The sequence below is a fragment of the Cottoperca gobio genome, chromosome 23 (genome assembly GCF_900634415.1).
Source record: "Cottoperca gobio chromosome 23, fCotGob3.1, whole genome shotgun sequence".
Taxonomy (NCBI): Eukaryota; Metazoa; Chordata; class Actinopteri; order Perciformes; family Bovichtidae; genus Cottoperca; species Cottoperca gobio.
Window position 1 is genome coordinate 2403469 of NC_041377.1, and position 18954 is coordinate 2422422.

Genomic DNA, 18954 nt, shown 5'->3' on the forward strand with positions numbered 1-18954 from the left:
GTGATGTTGAATTGAATGGATTTGAAAACTCTGCATTGTGTGAGAAACAAAACTAAATGAGTTTGGACTGAAAATGGTGCATATTTTAAAAGGAGTGAAAATCAGGAACATTTCCTTTCCTTATTATCACAGAGAATAAATGTTTCAACACTCGTTAGTGTATGTGGCTTATCGGAATATTGGATTGTTCAGTGTCCTGTTTTATAACAGCACTCCATCACATAACACTTAATGAACTGTGGCCTTACTGTATTTCTAACTCATGGATGCTTTCAGGCGCTCGTCTGTTATTCTGCACTCGTTTTTTGCAGCTTAACAAATAAGTGAAAAGAGATTCACAGAAACCTTTTTAGCTGAAGAATCTGAGCTGAACTTCAGTGACGTTCGTCGGCCCGACATGTCAATGGAGCTGCAGACAAACAAGCTGAAGCCGATTTTATTGCGGAATAAATTAGGTGGTGTGAATGCTGTGTATCGAATTCCCTTCAGCCTCTCCAGCTGACGTCAGAGGACCTCAGGCGATGGATCTCTGCGGTGACTGCTCTTCACTTAAAACTCCAACTCTCCCTCAAACACACACACGCACACACACATACAAAGACACATACACACTGTTGTGGCCCCCTGGGACATTGATGCCAATTACATGACAATTACTATCTGTTTTTCCCTCTATTTTCCTCCTTTCAAGTCAAGGACATCACATATAAAACCTTTTTTTTATGTTTATTAAGTTTGGTGTTAAGGCAAGACTCCTCTTTGGGAAAACAGGTGTTCAATTAACTTTCAGCCAGCTGGTATGAGAGTTTTTTTTCAAGATGATTGCTTATGTTTTTTTGCTGCTCTTTGAAAGAAAGAAGTTGTGAAAGACAGTGGATCAGCTCATACTGGTTGGTCGAATGTTTGTGCTTTTCATATCAGCAGTTCACTCTTGAGCGCAAGGCCAGACTCTGAAGAATGGTTCGAGTGTTTCACACTCTACAGGTTACAGACTGGACTCTATCTTTGTCCAGGAAACCAAGCAGTGGAAGACAGTGCTAGATGAAGGCAATGCGCCGAAGTTAGCCTCCCAATTGCATCTCCTCGTGCCAAATGACCCAAAAGACAATGCACTAAAAGTGAAGGATTTGATTTGGCCAAAAGTCATGTCCTTGACAGATCAGGGATGTCCAATCTTCCTCCGTCCACCATTCTCAGTAAATAACTTTCCCCCTGCTTCCTTGATGGCTGGAAATAAGACTGTCACCAGGTCCTGGAATATAATGCGTCGCAGGCTATGCTTGATTCATTGAGGGTCGCACAGAGCCTGGCAGAGCAGGAACTGAGTGACACTAGCATTGCAAACTGGAGTAAACAAGTTAAAAATAGCAGTCTTTTGTTTGTTGTAGACGCGTTTCAACAGACATTTCCCTTTTGCATAGAGAAACAAGATAAGCAGGTTCTTGTATACTAAACAAAAAAGGTACAAATGTTAGGGCACCGACGTGATAATGAGTTGTAGCCACTTCCATCTTAATTAGGTTGAATTCTTCTGTAACTCTTAAACTCCTCCTCTGTTATTGCTGTTGAATATAATAATAATAATAATGGATGATTTTACCAATAATAAAAAAGAAAGAAAGAATAGGAAACTCATATATATATAATACAAATTAAATGTAAATTGATATTTTATCTTGCCACTTGGGGGCAGCAAAACAACCTGTAAACAGAACATTGACATATCATCACCTAATAGCTAACGTGTTAGCAAACATTTGCCTTTTCAAACATCCAGCAGATACAGAGCAACACTAGCATCTGTTGGAGTCGTGCCTCTGGTCACCCGATGTAAGTTTTATATTCTTTTAACTCTGTTTTGGTCGGCTGAAAGATGCTAGGAGACTAGAGTCTTCAGTGCAAAAGCATGTTTGTGAGACTCAATCGGATCGTTTCCTTTTTACACCACAAATACACCAATCAGTTAAACACAGTCTCTGCAAGTCATGCTTTGTCAACACTTCACAAACATTTAGTATTAATAGTCATTTTGCTATATATATATATATATATATATATATATATATATATATATATATATATGTATTCAGAGCAAGGTAAGTAAAGGCTTCATGTCTCATATGAACCCTTTTTTTCATCTTATTTTCTGAGAGTCGGAAGACTTTTGACATGTTTGAGAGGTTCTTGCAGTCTTCGGGTATTTCATGTCTGTTTCACTCAATGAATTTTGATGGGCTGCTCTGGTCTGGCCGTCTTTAGCAGTCCCGACAAGCCTTTGTTCTTTCCCTGTTTTCATGTCTGATCCCCAACAGCCCACAGGGGGAAGCTCTGTTGGACGTGCGCTCCGAAAGCCTTTCTGTTTGATCAACCTCTAACATATTTGAACAATTTAGGCAGGGAAGGGGTGCAGGTAATTCAAAGCCTGCCAAAAGAGTGTTTTGGGGAGATGAGAAGATGCGAGGGTTCACAAGGAGTAGTGGAGACGCTCGGCTTTTTCATTTCTGCACTGCTGCACCCTCCAAAACTACCCATCAACATGAACACGAAGCCTTAATGTGGCTGACATCCCCCATCTACAAAAAAACCATTTGAAATGATCGTCTCTCCCCTTCCTCTGTTTCCCTTTCCTCAGGCAATAACTTATATCACCCAGTAGAGGCCAGTGTGTAATCAATGGGACACGGAGCGACATGAAACAAAGAGACAAATAGTGTTTGACAGTGGAGTAAGGTAAACAATAAAGCCATCTCTGCTATTGTTTGAAGTAGAAAAACACAGAGAGCAGGAGAGAAAAGCGCCGTTCAATATTACCATGAAAGGACGTAGATGGAGTCTTTCATTGAATACAGTTACTGTGTGTGCAGATGAGAGGTCAGGGCCATTATGGATAGATCATGAGAGCCCTCTACTGACAGTTGAATCAAAAGAAACCAATATCACCATCAAAAAACAGAGTCCCCTGCTTCCAATTTCTGCAACGCATTAAAAAGAAAAATAGACTTTACTGAATAGGTGTGATTATTTTCCGTGGTAGAATCATCAGAAATAAGCTGCTTTTTTCGCTTTCATGTGGAGAATTGAAGTGGGACTGGGAAATTCTAATCATCGTTTAGCACTAAAATCTTATTTCAAACACCCACCTGCTGCTGTAAAAGAAATGAAGAACTGATTTAGTGATCAAAGGGGAGGTGTGCTGAAGATGAAAAGATATCCGTGTGAATATGCTGAAATTGTTAACATCCTTCAGGAGTGACCAGTGATTTATTGTTGACCCTTAACAGTTGAAGCTCTGCAGCTTCACATGTGTGCACTAATGATGCTATTTCCTCTGTATAATGACTCATACAGCAACTCAAACTGTGAAATATCTTATAATATCGTATTACAATGAAGTAAAATCACTTATTTCTGATGTGATTTCTATTTAAATGTGTCAAAGCAAGACAGAAATAAGTTTGTCTGCATTGAGCGAATGAACCTTTTTCACTATATCGATAGATTTCTTTCGCTTAAGTCGAGAAAAATTAGATTCAGACATTTAAATTAACGATTTAAGTTCCGTATTTACAATTTTCTGCACAATTTCACCACTCAAGCCATTTTATTTATACAAAAATAAAAAGCGAAAGAGCTGCAAATATTCATCGTTCCATCTCGTGAGAAAATAAAATCAATGCGAGAAGAAGCAAATCCCCCAATCAAAAAGTAAAAGAGAAACTCTGTTATCAACCGGTGCACCTAAAACTCCCGTCTCTCTGCGGGTCGTCCCCCTGGGAGCGGCGTGTGAATGAATATTAATCAACCAAACATTTCAAACCGGAGATGGGACTCTAACACAGGGTTTGGATGTGGGCGGACTAACTAGCAGGGGATCCGCACCTGTTGGACACATGTGGTGCAAATTGAAGGGTCACTGACTGATGTCCTTGGGAGAAAATAGTTTAAAACGACCACTTATGATTGCCTTCTACCGAAACGCACAGGTTAGTGATTAAAAGGCCTAAACTCGCCCGGTTGCAGTCATCCCTGAAATTGGACGGATATTGTGGTAATGCTGCGACTCACAGGGCTGTAGAGACATTATTATTGTTATTTTAAAATCAATAGGCTTTTTTTTTTTACGCCATCGCATGGGGAGGGCTTGACTGGTCGAGTGTGTGTGACGTGCGTCTCCGAGATGTTGAACTGTAACTATTTCTCTCCACTGCTGCCGTTTGATGTGAGGTGAGCCTCAGCCTGGAGGGAAATGTACAACTGTTTGCCTTTGTGAGGCTTTCGTAATCTGCAGTCAAGCTTTGTTCCACTGCTACACAAGCTACAAGGGAAGCAACTGAAGAGCTTACACCATACTGTAGCTTTGCTATTCTACATCAGAGACCATATAGACCTGCACCTTTAATGCCTATTTCAAGAAGACACAAAGAATGGCAGAAAAGCCTCTGATTCACAGTACGTGGGCACAGGTAAATAAATATAGCATGTACTGTATACATCCATGCCAGCAATGTGACACTAATACTGTAAACTTAACATTACATGTCCTCAAGATGGTGGGAAGAGCTGTCAAAACTGTCCACCACAATTTGTTTTGCTATAGTGAGCAAACACAAACCGCCCACACTTTCTCAGTTATTGTCTGGCGTCGATGTCAGACAGTCAAAACTTCTCATCTCGAGCGCGTCTCGGGGACAGCACAGCTTAGCATGCCTCGCAAGCTAATGTTGCCACCACTGTCACCACGGCTTGTCTCAAGATGCGAGATGAGATCTGCAGGCATCTCTGCAGGAGAGGAACATTAATGAATCCTTTGACAGTCACGTCTTCTCTCTCAACTTGCGCATAACACTGCACAATACTGTCTGTGTAATAGAAAAAACAGAAATACCAAATGAAATGTATAAAAGTTGACTATTGTGTGTCTGAATTTGCCACAAACAACAACAATGCTGTAGGTAGCGGTGACAGAAACGTTCTGCCTCACATCGCTCAACTTTATTCTGCACGAACCTGATGCATAAACCTTTTTAATCAGTCTGCCTGGCAGCATCTCGCCGTCGCTGTGCTGTAATGCATTTTGGATAAAAATATCCACCAAATGACGTAGGTTTTATCATGTTCTGACTGCAGAGAGCAGCACATATCCTGCACCAACAGCTCCTTGGCACTTGTTAAATTTCCAACCGCTGACCTTGAAGCTTAGTTAAGTGAAGAGCGGCTGGCTGGCTTTAATTGACATAGATCTTTAGACCACGTGGGCGCCACACTGCAGAACACCATTTCCTTTGCCTACAGAAATCACACTGACAGAAACATCTACTTTGTGATGCTTCTGTTCCCCCCCGTGACATCTGTGTTACGTTTTCATTTGCAAACACTATCGTAGAGGCAATAAGCCACAGTTTTAAGATGGGTTTTGTGGGCAGTTTTAATGCCGTCACAGAGAATGTTATAATTGCAAAGGCAAAGTACTTCGGTGTGTGAACATATGCACATTTGTACCCCAATGTGATTATCATAACTCATAATAAACAACACTCCTGGAAGTATGTCTGCCTACAACGTAATAATCTGTCACATTTTCATACAGAACAAATCAGTTTTGATTTGTTCTTCATTCCACAGTCAGCTTATGACAGCTCAGATGTACTGCTACAAACAGCAGAAGTCTGGTACAGTGCTTTTATTATAGGTGTAGGGGGAAACAATCCTACCTAAATTATAGGTATGTTTGAAAAAACATGATCTGAGCAAAAGAAATCCACCTGTAGGAGCTTTTCAGACGAAAACGAGAAAAAAAAGATGTCAGTGGAGTGCAGAAATACCACGGGAAATAATTCCATAGCACTAGAAAATAAAGCACAAATACCAACAGTCTCACTGCATGTGGCTCTTACAGTGCATGTTCTCACTCGTAGTTAATCCCGGTCCTACGCTGGTATTGCTGTGACCATAATGCTGCGTGTGAGAAGCTGGTGTGGGATTACAGGTAACTGGAGGCTTTATCTCTCCACCAGCCGCTGCAGTCGTGCTCCCTCTCAGCCTCGCAGTGTGACGCCTGGTTTGGGGGAAGTGGGTGGTAAACGTCTGTGGGGAAATGTTGGCGTGTGTGTAGGTGGTGGATGTAGGTTATCTGAGACTGGAATCATGGTTAAATCCAGAGGATGAGCAATATCTCCTCTCTGGTATGTGGTATGCAACATGGAGTCCTGAGGCTGTACTGTATTGGTGCACCAAGCTTTCAGACAGCTGTCACTATTATTCAAATTAGCACAAGAGTCTGACTGCACCAGGGAAATACATCTCAGCATCCACCAGGGGGCTCCCAAATCCGATTAATCCTCTGTTCACTTTTGCCATCATTTAAAGGACCAGTGTGTAAGATTCAGGGGGATCTATTGGCAGACGTGGAATATAGTATTCATTATTATGTTTCCATTAGTGTATACCTGAAACCAAGAATCGTTGTTTCGTTACATTAGAACGAGTCCTTCATATCTACACAGGGACCTGGTTCACTTCCACAGAGTTCGACATGTTTCTACAGTAGCCCACAATGGACAAACCCAACATTGGCTCTAGAGGCCTTTTGCGTTTTTAAGATGAACTGATTTTGGAGGCGGTGATGAGCGGGTCAGTAGACCAAAATTTGGATTTTGGCTGCTGATTAAATAAATTGGGGATTGATTGATTGGGAGTGACACAATAGAAACTCTGAAATAACACCGCTGTGCAGATCAGGGTGATGGATAGTTGTACAGACTTTAAAGTCAGAGAAAGTCTCTCAGCTTCTTCCTCAAAGACTGGAGCCCGCAGATAGTTAACATTTCAAACTTTAGTTCTCAGTCCTACTTTATGAACTCATTGTGTGCTGTATGTGAGGAATCCTTCATTCATGTACTTTATTTTAACTCCAGTAAGTTCAAGGCCAACTTCATGCAAAAAAGTTTTCTTCTCCAAGTTAACTTTTCTGTGAGACAAGATCCAAACATGAGCCCTATCCCTAGCTTTTAGTTATCCAGTTTCTTAACCTAAAGAATAACCAATGTTCTTTAACTTGCAACAATGTAGAGTAAATGTAAACCACTAACCATTGGACCATTGCTGAAGTCTATCAATGGTCAAATAATGCAATCCTGTAGTAGTAGTCTTTATAATGTATTTGACTGTAGTAATCTATACACACTGTTTGTCACACTTTATAGAACTATATGTGTGTGTGTGTGTGGTATAGGTTGGTACTGCTACACTGAGAGGAGTCTATATAAACAGATCTCTGTAGGCAAAGGAAGGAATGTTGGTATCTCAAGCGTTACGGTTTCCGTTTTGAGTCCAAATAGTTTTGACCAATCACGTTTGAGCAGGCTCTGGTTGCATGTAGGTAAATAATCAGTGTTGAGAGCAAAATAAACTGATTGCATCGGACGAATGATGATGATTTAACTTTTTATATGTTAAAAAATCAGCTGCTATCCTAAGTGTAAACTGGTGAAACAATCCGGTCGTGGACGTCGTCTCTCAACTCAAACTCCCTTCTCGCATCTCAAGTTGATAAACAATGGTCTGGCCTGGATGCTCCAGAGGCTAAATCGCCGTCAGACCGAAAGCCGATGGGTTATGAGATGGCACTGAGAGTGACTTTGTGAGTGTGTGTGTGTGTGTGAATGTTTATCACTGCTGACGAGCTGAAGTGCACCTTGTATAGCAGCCTCTGACTCTGTATGAATGTGAGTGAATGGGTGAATGTTGACATGTGTTGTAAAGCGCTTTGAGTGATCGCAAAGATTGGAAAAGCGCCACATAAATGCAGTTCATTTATCATTTACTTGAAAGGCTGGGTAAAGTTAAATTGTCCTCTATAGATGTGTGATGTTCGGCTTGTAACGCATGGAAAAAGAAGAGGTGGCCACGTTAACCTGCATCTTTTTGTAAGCTTAAGAGAGTTGTGCATTGGGACTGAGATAGAAGCAGTAATACTGAGCGTACGGAGGGACAGCACAGAAGTGGATTATTCTGCAAGAGTGGTTAAAGGAGTTGCTCTGGACATTCTTATTCTTGTCTAAGCCATAAAAACTTGCCACTATTGGAAATCCTTGTAAATGCAGATCCAAATAGACTTCAGCCTCGATTTCCTGTGCAGTAGCGGTGTTCAGTTCATGGACCAACAAATCATAAGCACTGAATCCTGAAGCTGAACTAAGTACACTGAACTGAAGTGTGTCGGTGACGATGCAGAATGCATGACTATTGTGAGTACTGTGTGTCTACATCTGTATGTTGCTTTGTGTTTATCTGTATGCTTCTGTATTGTACTGGCTGTGAAAACAAATCTCCCTCTGAGACAAACATCCTTAATCTAAAATCGTGATGTATTAAGATACTTCCTGGTTAAAAGCTTAATGACAAACTGTGAAATTCAAAGAAATGTTGAGTATGATGAGTCACTACAGCATTATTTATCTCATTCCACAGCATATTAAGTGCATTCTCACTTTTTTAGGAGACTGATTCCTGGGCTCTTGAATAAGCTGTCACTGCACTGTTCAATTCCAAATATGAAAATGCACAGTCTGTGTACAAGCAAAATGAAAAACGTAGAGATATGAACGGCATTGCTCAATTGCTCAAATTCGGTGTGTATCTCTTAGCTAAATACACTGAATAAGAGAGGAAAAGATGGAGAGAGAGAGAGAGAGAGAGAGAAGACAGGATGGAAAAGAGAAAAGGAGGATGGCTTAATCAACAGGCAGACAAAAATGCCCACGCTGTTTGCAGGCTTTCTAATCCAGCATACTTTAATGATGAAGTGACTCAAGGTTCTTGAGAGGAACACTTACACACAGATGCACACTCATATAAAGATAAATGTTGCCTCTTCAATTAGACAGACACCTCTAAATTGGTGCCTTTGGAGAGAAGGCAGGAGAGAGCGTCTGAGAGAGGGAGAGGCGCTGACTGTTGATGCTAACAGCGCGGGGCTTGAGGGACGGAGCTCTGTTTCTGGGCTGTCAGAGACTTCCAGTGGGATCAGACTGCACAGGTCCAGAGGCCAGACGGACAGTATCTAAAGGGAACAAACCCAGCTATTTCTAGCAATCAAAAGGCACCCAAACACAGAGAACAGCGCAAGGACGAGGAGTGGTGATAAGACACCCCCCCCCCGTGCAGCCAGGCTGTATATAGATGATTCAGCTGTAGCTTTCTTCACTGAAAGCAATGGAGATTAATGGTCAGGACTGGAAAAAAAAAGGCCACTGTACGAATACAGCACGACCATATCAGCGGGATCTAAAAGGATCAAACCTGCTGACTCAAAATATTCACGCTGTGTAGCCTTTTTTCAGCATATTATCTAAATGCGCCACATCTATCAGCGTTTAGCCTACGAACCCTTTTAGTTCTGACATTTCGTACATGGAGAAACCACATGCTCATGAATACTGCTGCAGCTTCATTCATTCTTGCCATAACCGTTGCATGAAAGAACGAACTAATCCTGAACAATTTACACATTTTTGCAGCAGAAGACAAATCACTGCCTTGTTTTGCATATAAATAATCAATTTCAAATTCCAAGTATGTTGCAAGCCCTTATTGACACTATGGCTGCGGAACATAAGGGACCATTTAGAAGCAGAAGAGCCACACATTTCCTTTAAGAGTTGGTGTTGGGAACCAAAAGCAGTATCTACTTAAAACATGATAATATGCGATCTTTACACCTTGTTTTTGCTGCCCCCAAGTGGCCAAAAGAAAATCAGTTATTTAAGTGAAATATCAAAAGTATCTAAACTATATTTTACACACGGCTTATGTATGTATTCAGCACACTGCAGAGGGGAAAATTCAAGACATGTTTACCCTTTAAAATGGAGAGAAAACTTTTAAAATAACTTCAAAATGTGTCTTTTTTCCAAACTTCAGTGCTATCCTTCACAGCGTCCTAACTTTGAACATTCTCTACTGTTGGTTTGAAATGTTTACCCCTTGAGTCAGTGCTGAAAACATGTCTTTTGTGGTATTTCACCAACCTGTCTCCACTGAAAAGAAGCCCTTATTGAAGGTTTAATCCACTTATGTGGCCCCCCCTGGCTCTCTTTGTGCAACCCTAAAATAACATGGCTGAAATATTACAAAGCTGAATAGATATTAAGAGAGGGAGGCAGAAGAGTTGCATTTGCAAAGAAAGCCGAGTACAGTCTTCATTTGTGGTAGTGCAGTTTTATAATCCTAGAAAATGAGGGTAATAACTACTGGAGTTAGTCTTACCAGTGACAGTATGTGGCTCATAATGTCCTCATGTGAGTGCTAATAATAAAGAAAAAAGGGGGCACAGAGATGAGTGGGAGGATAAGTGATTGAGTAGGTGTTTGTGGGTGTAGATATAATATGATCAGCGTAATGGAGGCATTCATGCATAAATAGAAGTCTTCAATTTCAGCTGTTTCAGCTCCGATGCTCTCACAGAGCCATTGTTTGTCTTCCTTATTATTGTGTTTTTATCATTAAACAAGCCCATCATCCTGCACCGCTGTTCAAACTGAGCCTACTTTTCATGACTTGGCCTCAAACACTATACACACACATAGACACACACACATTTAAAGGAAGGCAGACAAACACACACACACACACAAAAAGAGAGCCACACATGCTGTTTTTGTTCCGGAGCGTGGCTCCCTGGAGGCTCCTTCAGGGCTGTTCTGAGAGATAGCGGGAACCCTTTCCACACTTTTTTCTCCCCCACCGTCTGACCTTTACAAAGCACAAGTCAGAAAATGTGTGGCATTTTCCTCTAATCATCTGCACCTAAACACATGAGAAATGGTGGCGTGATTAAATTAGGCGTCCTACGACCCTATGACAAATGATTCACTCTTCTTCATTAGCAGTCATTATCAGACCCGGAGGTATTATTGCACATGGCTGCACTTTCTTAGCTTCCTCTTATATGATTTTTTCATATTTCTATCTTTATTCCCGCTGTAACTCGTCGCGTTGTTTTTGATTCCCCACCTGTTTGTTTTTGTGGCTGCATGTTGGAGCTTCATGCCTGACTTTACATGCTTGTGTGTTTTTTTTTTTTTTCAAAGGCCTTCCGCAAGTCAATACACTTCTCATTTCATCTGTGCTGGAATCTCTCAAAAGCTCAGCTCAAGGAACACACAGAGCGAGAAACTCCATTCAATCCTTTCAATATGCCCCGTGTCTAGGTGATTCGCCCCTCGTCTGAATCTACTGAGATGGGAAAGCCACTCAGAAGTGGATTTTTCTGCCTGACTTTTCCCCAATGACATAGTGCTGAATTCGCTTTCTGTAACTATGTATAGAACAGACAGCGAACCATAAAGAGGGTTAGGGTTAGGGTTAAAAGAAACCACATTTTATTGAGATTAAACCCTAACCCTAACCCTAATCTAAAAAAACATGTGGTTTCTTTTGTTCTTCTGTTTTCCTAAATATCAGACATGACTAAGTAGGAGCAGAAATGTTCATGCACGTAAAAACATGTCTGTGTGAGATATTTAAAACCCAACTTCTTTATACAGTTGACCTTTATTAGCCAGGTATGGGTCATTAATTTAGCATAATAGGAATAAGCAACAACAACAAACACTGTCGGGTAAAATACTACAACAGAAGCAGCGAGATCAAACCAGGCTTAAAAGCATTGTGTCACTGACCTTTTCTGACTCTAGCATCTGTAACCACGGCCAGCGTTGATGTCACGGTGCACGGATCACACCCTGAAGTGCTGGACGTCAAACAAATTGTCTTTTTTTAGCAGCTGTTAAGATCATGTGTGATGAGTTTTCAAATCTAACCTGACGCGACAGATGGTTTGTTACACAGAACCGTTTGAGAAGCCGTCATTGGAAACTGTTTGAATAAGCGCAGGCACTTGGCGGGAGATCGGATGAACCATCTTTCAATCAAACTTTCCGAAGCCAGGAGAAGAGCGACAACAACTTTTCTATCAAGAAAAGCCTTCAGTGCTGTTGAAATACATTCCTGATATGATGCTTTACTGCATCAACGGTAACCTCGTTTTGTCGTCCCAGATACCTAAACCAGGCCCGTAGCTTCTCACAGGATGTTTATTGGTCCGATCCACTGTTGTTGGTATGCAAACACATTACTTGTAGCGTGACAAAAAGATGGATTTTCGTGTGATTGGCCACTTTGGCGCAACAAAAAAGATACCATAACAGGTAACATACGGTTAACATTTACACACCCAGCAGACATGTACAGGTACAGTTAGGTGCACACAGCAGGTTGTTTTATGGATTATATCTGCTGTTTGATGAACTCCTGCATCAGCAGAGGTTCCTCCACATTACTATTAGATTGCAAAACTTTGTGTTGGCCGTACCTCAGTTGTGTGTGTTTTGTTCCCGGGGCCTGTGCTTTATACCGGGACCTGTGAGTCAGCTGCTTACCTTCCATCTAGTAAAGAGAGAGCTCAAGATGGTCAGTTCTTTCTTCTCCAGGTCGATTTATGCACATGGAACGACCTGTGTGGCCTGAGTGGTCTTATTCCACCTGAGACCAGTGTTTATCACTTGGAAGGGAACTGTGAGCACGAAACTGAAACTACCCTTTCCTTCCGATTGCCGTTCGTGTGAAATGTACCTCCAAAATTAAAAGTGGCTATGAAAAGACGGAAAGGCTAGGGGGGGTATTGGGGAAAAAGCTTATTGCTCACGATAAAACATGCTTATTACAGCATGTTTTATCTTTGCCATCCACAACTTTCTCCTTTGCACAAAGGACACAGGGGGAGTCAGGTTTTTTTTCTTTCTCGCTGGCCTGTTGTTCAGTGTTGTCCGGTAAACCACTCTTACGTCATGGAACATGTTTGGCTGCCTTCCATTTTACTTTGCAGATGAGAAAGGTGGAGCGTGGTGGCTTGTTCCCGTCTGTCCTGCTATTAGGGCTTGTCCCCTGTTACTGAAATAGAACCATAGTCATGTATTGTAAGTTTGACTCAATGCATAACCCCATACATGTTTACCTGCCATTCCATCAATCACTGAAGATGTAATGAATGCATGGGGTCTTTATGGCCTAGCATGTATACATAACATATATATATCCATGTACATGTTGATAAAGGTGAGTGACTAAACCTTGAGATCCCCTTTAAAGGGCTCCTTCTGTCATTTAATTATGTTGTTTATTCTGTACACACGTCCTGGGACAGAGGGATCCCTTCTCAGTTGCTCTCCCTGAGGTGTCTTCGATTTTACCCCGTTTATAGGGTTTTTCCTTTGTCCGCTGCAAGGGTCTAAGGACAGAGGGTATCGTATGCTATATAAATAACATTTGATTAATTGATTCTGTCGTGGAAAAAGAGCAAGCATGTGGCTATTGCTATCCCAAGATTTGGATAAGTACCTCTTTCTGTAGACTGGAATAAACTTGACCTTGTAATAACTTGTTTTTTTGGCCACATGGGGGCAGCAAACACAAGTTGAGAACACAATAGTGTCATATTATTGTCTTTTAAGTTCATATGGGGAACTTGTTAGCAACAGTTAGCTAGCAGATACGGAACAACATTATCATTCATTTGGAGTCGTGTTTCTGGCCACCTGGCAAATGTGAGTCCAATATTCACTATTTTTAGCGCTCTTTTGTGGTCTATACCAACTCCTGAGAGAAACATATGTCACTAACTGTCAATGTTTGATACTGAGCAGGTGTTTAGAGCTTTTAGGCACTATGAGAGCGCTGAGAGTCAACCAAAAAAGTAGTTTTGAGCCGTACAGCCAAACACTGAGCTGAAAATTCTCTGCGGACTCATCACTATAAGCAACCTCCTTCTTAAGTTCTACTAAAGTAATTTGTGTATTTTTATTGATGTTTGCTGCTTTTTGTCATTGCTTAAGGTGTGTTTAAATGCACCGTAAGTTAAAGGACTAAAATATATCCTTATATAAAAAACGGATTACCTCACCACGTATTGCGTGATAAGTCAGAGAGATGGATAAACTTGCCTTTGGAAATATATTCTTTGATTTATTACCTCAAGGGGCAAAGACTTATTAAAAAAACATGTATAATTCATGTGCAGCTAAGTGATGTTGAAAACATACAAGTGTGTTATGATGATATTTCTGTCCATCATTAACACAGCACAGAGGGGCGGTTGCTTAATTACATGCTTCCCACATGTATTGAGACACGGTCTCTGGTTGAGAGGTTAATGGTTTAAATGGACGAAACCAGAATCTATTTCTCATATTGTTTTAATAGGGGAAATATTTTTCGCTCAGCCAGTACAGCTAATAACACAAGTGATTCATCACATTGTGGGTCTTACAATTGATTCATTAAACTGCTCCTCCATCACCTCCTGCCTTTGTAAGTAATGTGATAGTATAGAGAGATTCTCCTTCATATATCGGCAGGGATTACGTCGGTCCTAATGAGAGAGAGGAGAGATGGGAAGCGTTTGTATCTGTTGTTGGTCTGCGCTGCTGAATCGAGAGTGTCTTGTGTGTATTTGCGGAAGCACATAAGAAGTCACTGAAGGTCCATCGATTTGTGGGCAGTATTGGCTTTCATCCTCCATTCCCTTCATCAGGAACCCACATCTGTGTCTGGATCAATGGGGCAAATAGAAGGTTTGATAGGACTAATTCTCCCTGGCTCATGAGCCACACACTGATCACTGGATGTTTCTTATGTTCCAGATAAAAACACCTTCAAGGTGTGAGGTCTGCAAACAATCAGTTCTCCTGTTTCCATTCTGGGCATTTAGACTTGTCTATGTTTCTGACCTCAATTGCAAGCAGTTGCTGGATGTGATCGTATTTGGTTCCACAGAGTAGATGTTGTAAGAAAGACTTGTACTTTGAGGATCGTGTTTCTTCTCTCTTCTCAAAATACTGTGTTATTTCTTAAATTCAACCAACATTTTGTGACAGAATTAGTAGTAGAAGTAAGTTTGGTGTATTTCAGACAAAAGCAAACAGAGCTACACATTAGTCGATTAATGGTTGAGTCTTTGAAACTTACTACAAGGTCTGAGGCCTTTTTATTTGACTTCTTACATCTTATCAGTCCAAACCTTTAGGTATGGCAATATCCTGCATCAAATATCTAGCTAAGAATCTGGGGACAGGTTGAGTGAAACTTGATGATTCCTTTTCTCTTGTGTCCAGATACTAGCGTATCACTTTTAAAAGAACATTGAAATATGATTAAGAATTGTACAAAATGTATTTCACTGAAAAGAAACAGAACAAAATTCCCTGCAGAACAAAACATCAACTCTTTGTCGGCGATGATGACGAATGATGTGACCTCTGATTGAATTGAGCTGATATAAAAAAGCCATTGCTTTAGTCAAATGATGGAGTCATGAGATTAGGTGAGTCGTGGTCAGGTTGCCAGGGGCTAAGAAAAAACCCCCCTGTTCTTTGTCACAACGCTTCGAGCTGAAGGTGTGTCTGACTGTTCGTGTATTGAAGAAAAAGAGGGGAATAGCATTTATGAAAAAGCACAAGTAGATGTCCTTTAAGTTTGAAATCCCCAACGCTTCTTATCAAAGTGTTACACAGGCAGCACACATGCCTGCCGAATGATAGTCAAATGCTCCGATCCACCCAGTCATCCATTAAAGGCGCTGTCATGCTCTGAAAAATAGGAGCTACAAGGCTGGGAGAGACTTCTATTTAATTTATTGACCTCGACAGGAGGAGAAACCTGTCGTCTCAGAGGATTCTCCGGCTACAGGAGGAAATGGTTAATTCACTTTGATTCTAAGACTTTTCTTTCACTAAGCGCATTGTATGGAGTGCTCATTCAAAGTCATCAACCCTGTCCACTTTTATGCCTGTACTGCACCAAGAGCCCATCATTGTGTGTATGTGTGACTAACTGGAGGAAAGGTTTTCTTATCTTTTGAAAGGCCACGATGCCTTTCTCTTGGAAAAGGATCTTTATCATGAAGCTTTTATTGGGGCTTCTCTCTGTAACTCTTAGAAGTCATTGTATGCGCTTCTTACAGTTGGGATTCAATGATTTATTTCTTCCCTTTTTTCAGGTTATGGAGATGAATAGTTTGAGATCTGTTAAAAAGAGCAAACACACAAAACTCTGAGGTGGAGTCTGAAGTATTTAATCAAACCGAGTTTGCCTGCACATTGCCACAGTCATTAAAATGTAAAATCAATCATGTGAAGGACTCAGATGACTTTTCCTGACAGGCAGACTACAGATGCTGCCATAAGGCCCATTATGAGTTTTTAAGAAGTGCTGGGAGACATTAAATCCTGTTACAATAACATCCAATAATTAAATATAAGGTTTGAATACCTGATTTCAATTTCAGAGGCTTTCATTGTCCTTTAAAGATGCTGAGACTTACCTTATGTGAAGTTTTAAGTAAGTAAAATGAAAAGTTGCGAATGCAAGTTCCTTACATGTAGGGAAGGTAGTGCTCAGAGCCACCTCATGATTCATTAAAAAATGACAAATGGATATTATTTCCCCACCAGGATCAACATTTCTACAGGAATTTGAGCACAGAGGAGCATTATTTTGGAGTTGACACTTAGTAATTGCTTCAGTCTCATGCTATCTCTCCTCTCAGCGAGCTGGAGGGAGACGGCAGGAACATCAGGGAGTGGGTTTTCTGCAACAATTTCATCAGTGGGCCGGGGATAGTGACAGTAACTGTTTGTTTTGCTGATCCTGAAGCAGCTAGAGGAACACAGAAACAAGAAACTTCTGATTCTAATTATATAGAGGATGTTTGACTTTTTGAAACCTGCTCAAAAGATGTCAGCAGCTATGTGCAAACAAAGACTAATGACATTTGTTTCTATGACAATTTGTTGTACAGTGGCAATTTAATCTCAGCCGTCTTGTAATAATTGTAGAATTCAGTAAACCTGTTCAGACAAGTCTTACAGTTGTATATATATCACATCATGATTTCAAGAACACATTCACACTAAAACACCTAAATCTCTCTTCACACACACATTTCCTCCCAATACCTCAATTCAGGGTATGTGCAGATACAAAGTGCAGATCCGATACGAACACTCTCCATTTCAAAATTGAAATCTTTATACCTCACTATGTGAAACTCATTGAAGTCATTTTATCGAAGGTAAAAAGTAGGCCAGGGATTGCTGTGGCATTAAAAGTCCCCTGCCCGCCATGACTGAGATATTGTAATTGATATTGACATTGATGCCAGAACTCTATGTGGATCAGTCACATCATACACATGTGGCCAATACCAAATACACTTTACATGCCCTAAGTCCTTTGAAACTGACAAACTTCTCCGATGTTGAGGAGGGTATCTCTGTCATAGGCCATACATATGTGCGGGAGTAATAAAGGTGAGAAGACAACAAATGAAAACAAAAGTGTTCGTGCATGCGCCGCCGCCACCGGGGCAACAGCTGTTAACTTGCAAGCGGCGTACTTCTTCGCTGCCTTTTATATCCACATTGTTCCTGCCGTCATAACTGCCTCCTGTCGATGGGTTGAATAATGTGAAACCATTGGCAGGAATATGCATGCCGTCATCCGTGTGTATGTGGACATGCATCCTTGTGTGTGTGTGTGTGTGTGTGTGTGTGTGTGTTTGTGCAAAATGGGGACCCACTCATAAAACAAACAAAATGGGGACCCGAGACCAGAGACTCATGAAAACATTACTCCACAGCACTAATAGTGGTTAGAACTCAACATTCCTTCAGGAACTTTGAATCAACCCTCAGAACACAATCTAATATATTATATATATATAAATAAATAGTTTTTGTTTTCATTCTTGAAGAATCAAAGCAAAGGCTTCTTTAAATACAACTTTTTGCCACATTGCAACCTCAATCGTATGTTGTGAACAAGGGTCGACTTAGCTTAACTCCCAGAAACATTTTTGTTGAGTTGACTGACTGAAGTTCAGACAATCAAAAAGTTGAGAGTGGAATCCAGCACAGTGGCAATGACACAAGATGATGGAAATTCCCCACACTATTCCTCTGCCTCAGGAGACTTGAGACAACTATTGCTTTCCTCTTCTTTCTTCTGTTCTACCAAAACATTGAATGTGTCAAGTTAAGGCAAATTTGAAAAGTCATGAGCTTTTAAAATTCTGTGTTTTGAAATGTAGGAGATCGGTAATCGACATATAAGTGGACAAGGGACTCTCGACATTTTAGATTTGCACTGAACTGCACAGACTGATGACACTTTATCTGTAAACACGGTACACCATCTGTGAAAATAAAACAGGGTTCTCCTCTAACAATCGTCTTGTCTCTTCAGAATGAATGGACAGAAGCAGTGGACACGGGCGGCCGTGATGGCTCTCCTGGTGCTAACAGTGATGGCAGCTGAAGGAGGCAAAGCAGAGAAACAAGGTGCATTTTTGGGACGCTCAGAACTGATTCTTCAAATATAGAAACATCTATATAATTATAAGAATCACTGCAGGTTTCGATGCCCTTTACATAGAATATTAAACAGGAGTACCATGATGCTCCGTTTTAAATCCAATCTACATCTTGTTTCACGACGGATAAGAAATGTCTGTCATTTAACCTCATCAATATACAAATGACTTTTGCCCATCCAGTGCTATCCCCCTGAAAAAGGCAGCACTGTGAGAAATGTTCCTCTTAACAACTTATTTTGACTCTTGAAAATATATGAAAATGAAAAAAAAAAGCCTTTGGGGTTGAAGTTATTGGTCTCCTTTGATAATTCACCAGAAACAAATAGCAATATCAAGCAAGAACGGCAAAATAAGTCAGCTAATTTCCACTTGGGTAAAGAAAACAACTTTAGCTCATTTAAATTCAAGAAAAAAAAGTACATTTTTTATTGGAAATTAGAAGAAGCACTAAACTCATTACATCTGCCTTGAAATAATATTAAAAAGTTCAAGAGGCGGACAAATAGCTGTTTCCATTTCCTGCT

General features: G+C 40.7%; 1 protein-coding gene across 1 annotated transcript in view; it reads left to right on the forward strand.

Moving 5' to 3' along the window:
* ptn (pleiotrophin) overlaps nucleotides 1-18954 on the forward strand; it is a 35749-nt gene that overhangs the window by 8064 nt on the left and 8731 nt on the right. Inside the window, exon 2 of the mRNA XM_029461531.1 lies at nucleotides 18301-18395. Coding sequence (XP_029317391.1) covers nucleotides 18302-18395 — 94 coding nt within the window. The 5' untranslated portion in view covers nucleotide 18301. The remainder of the gene's footprint in view (nucleotides 1-18300; nucleotides 18396-18954) is intronic.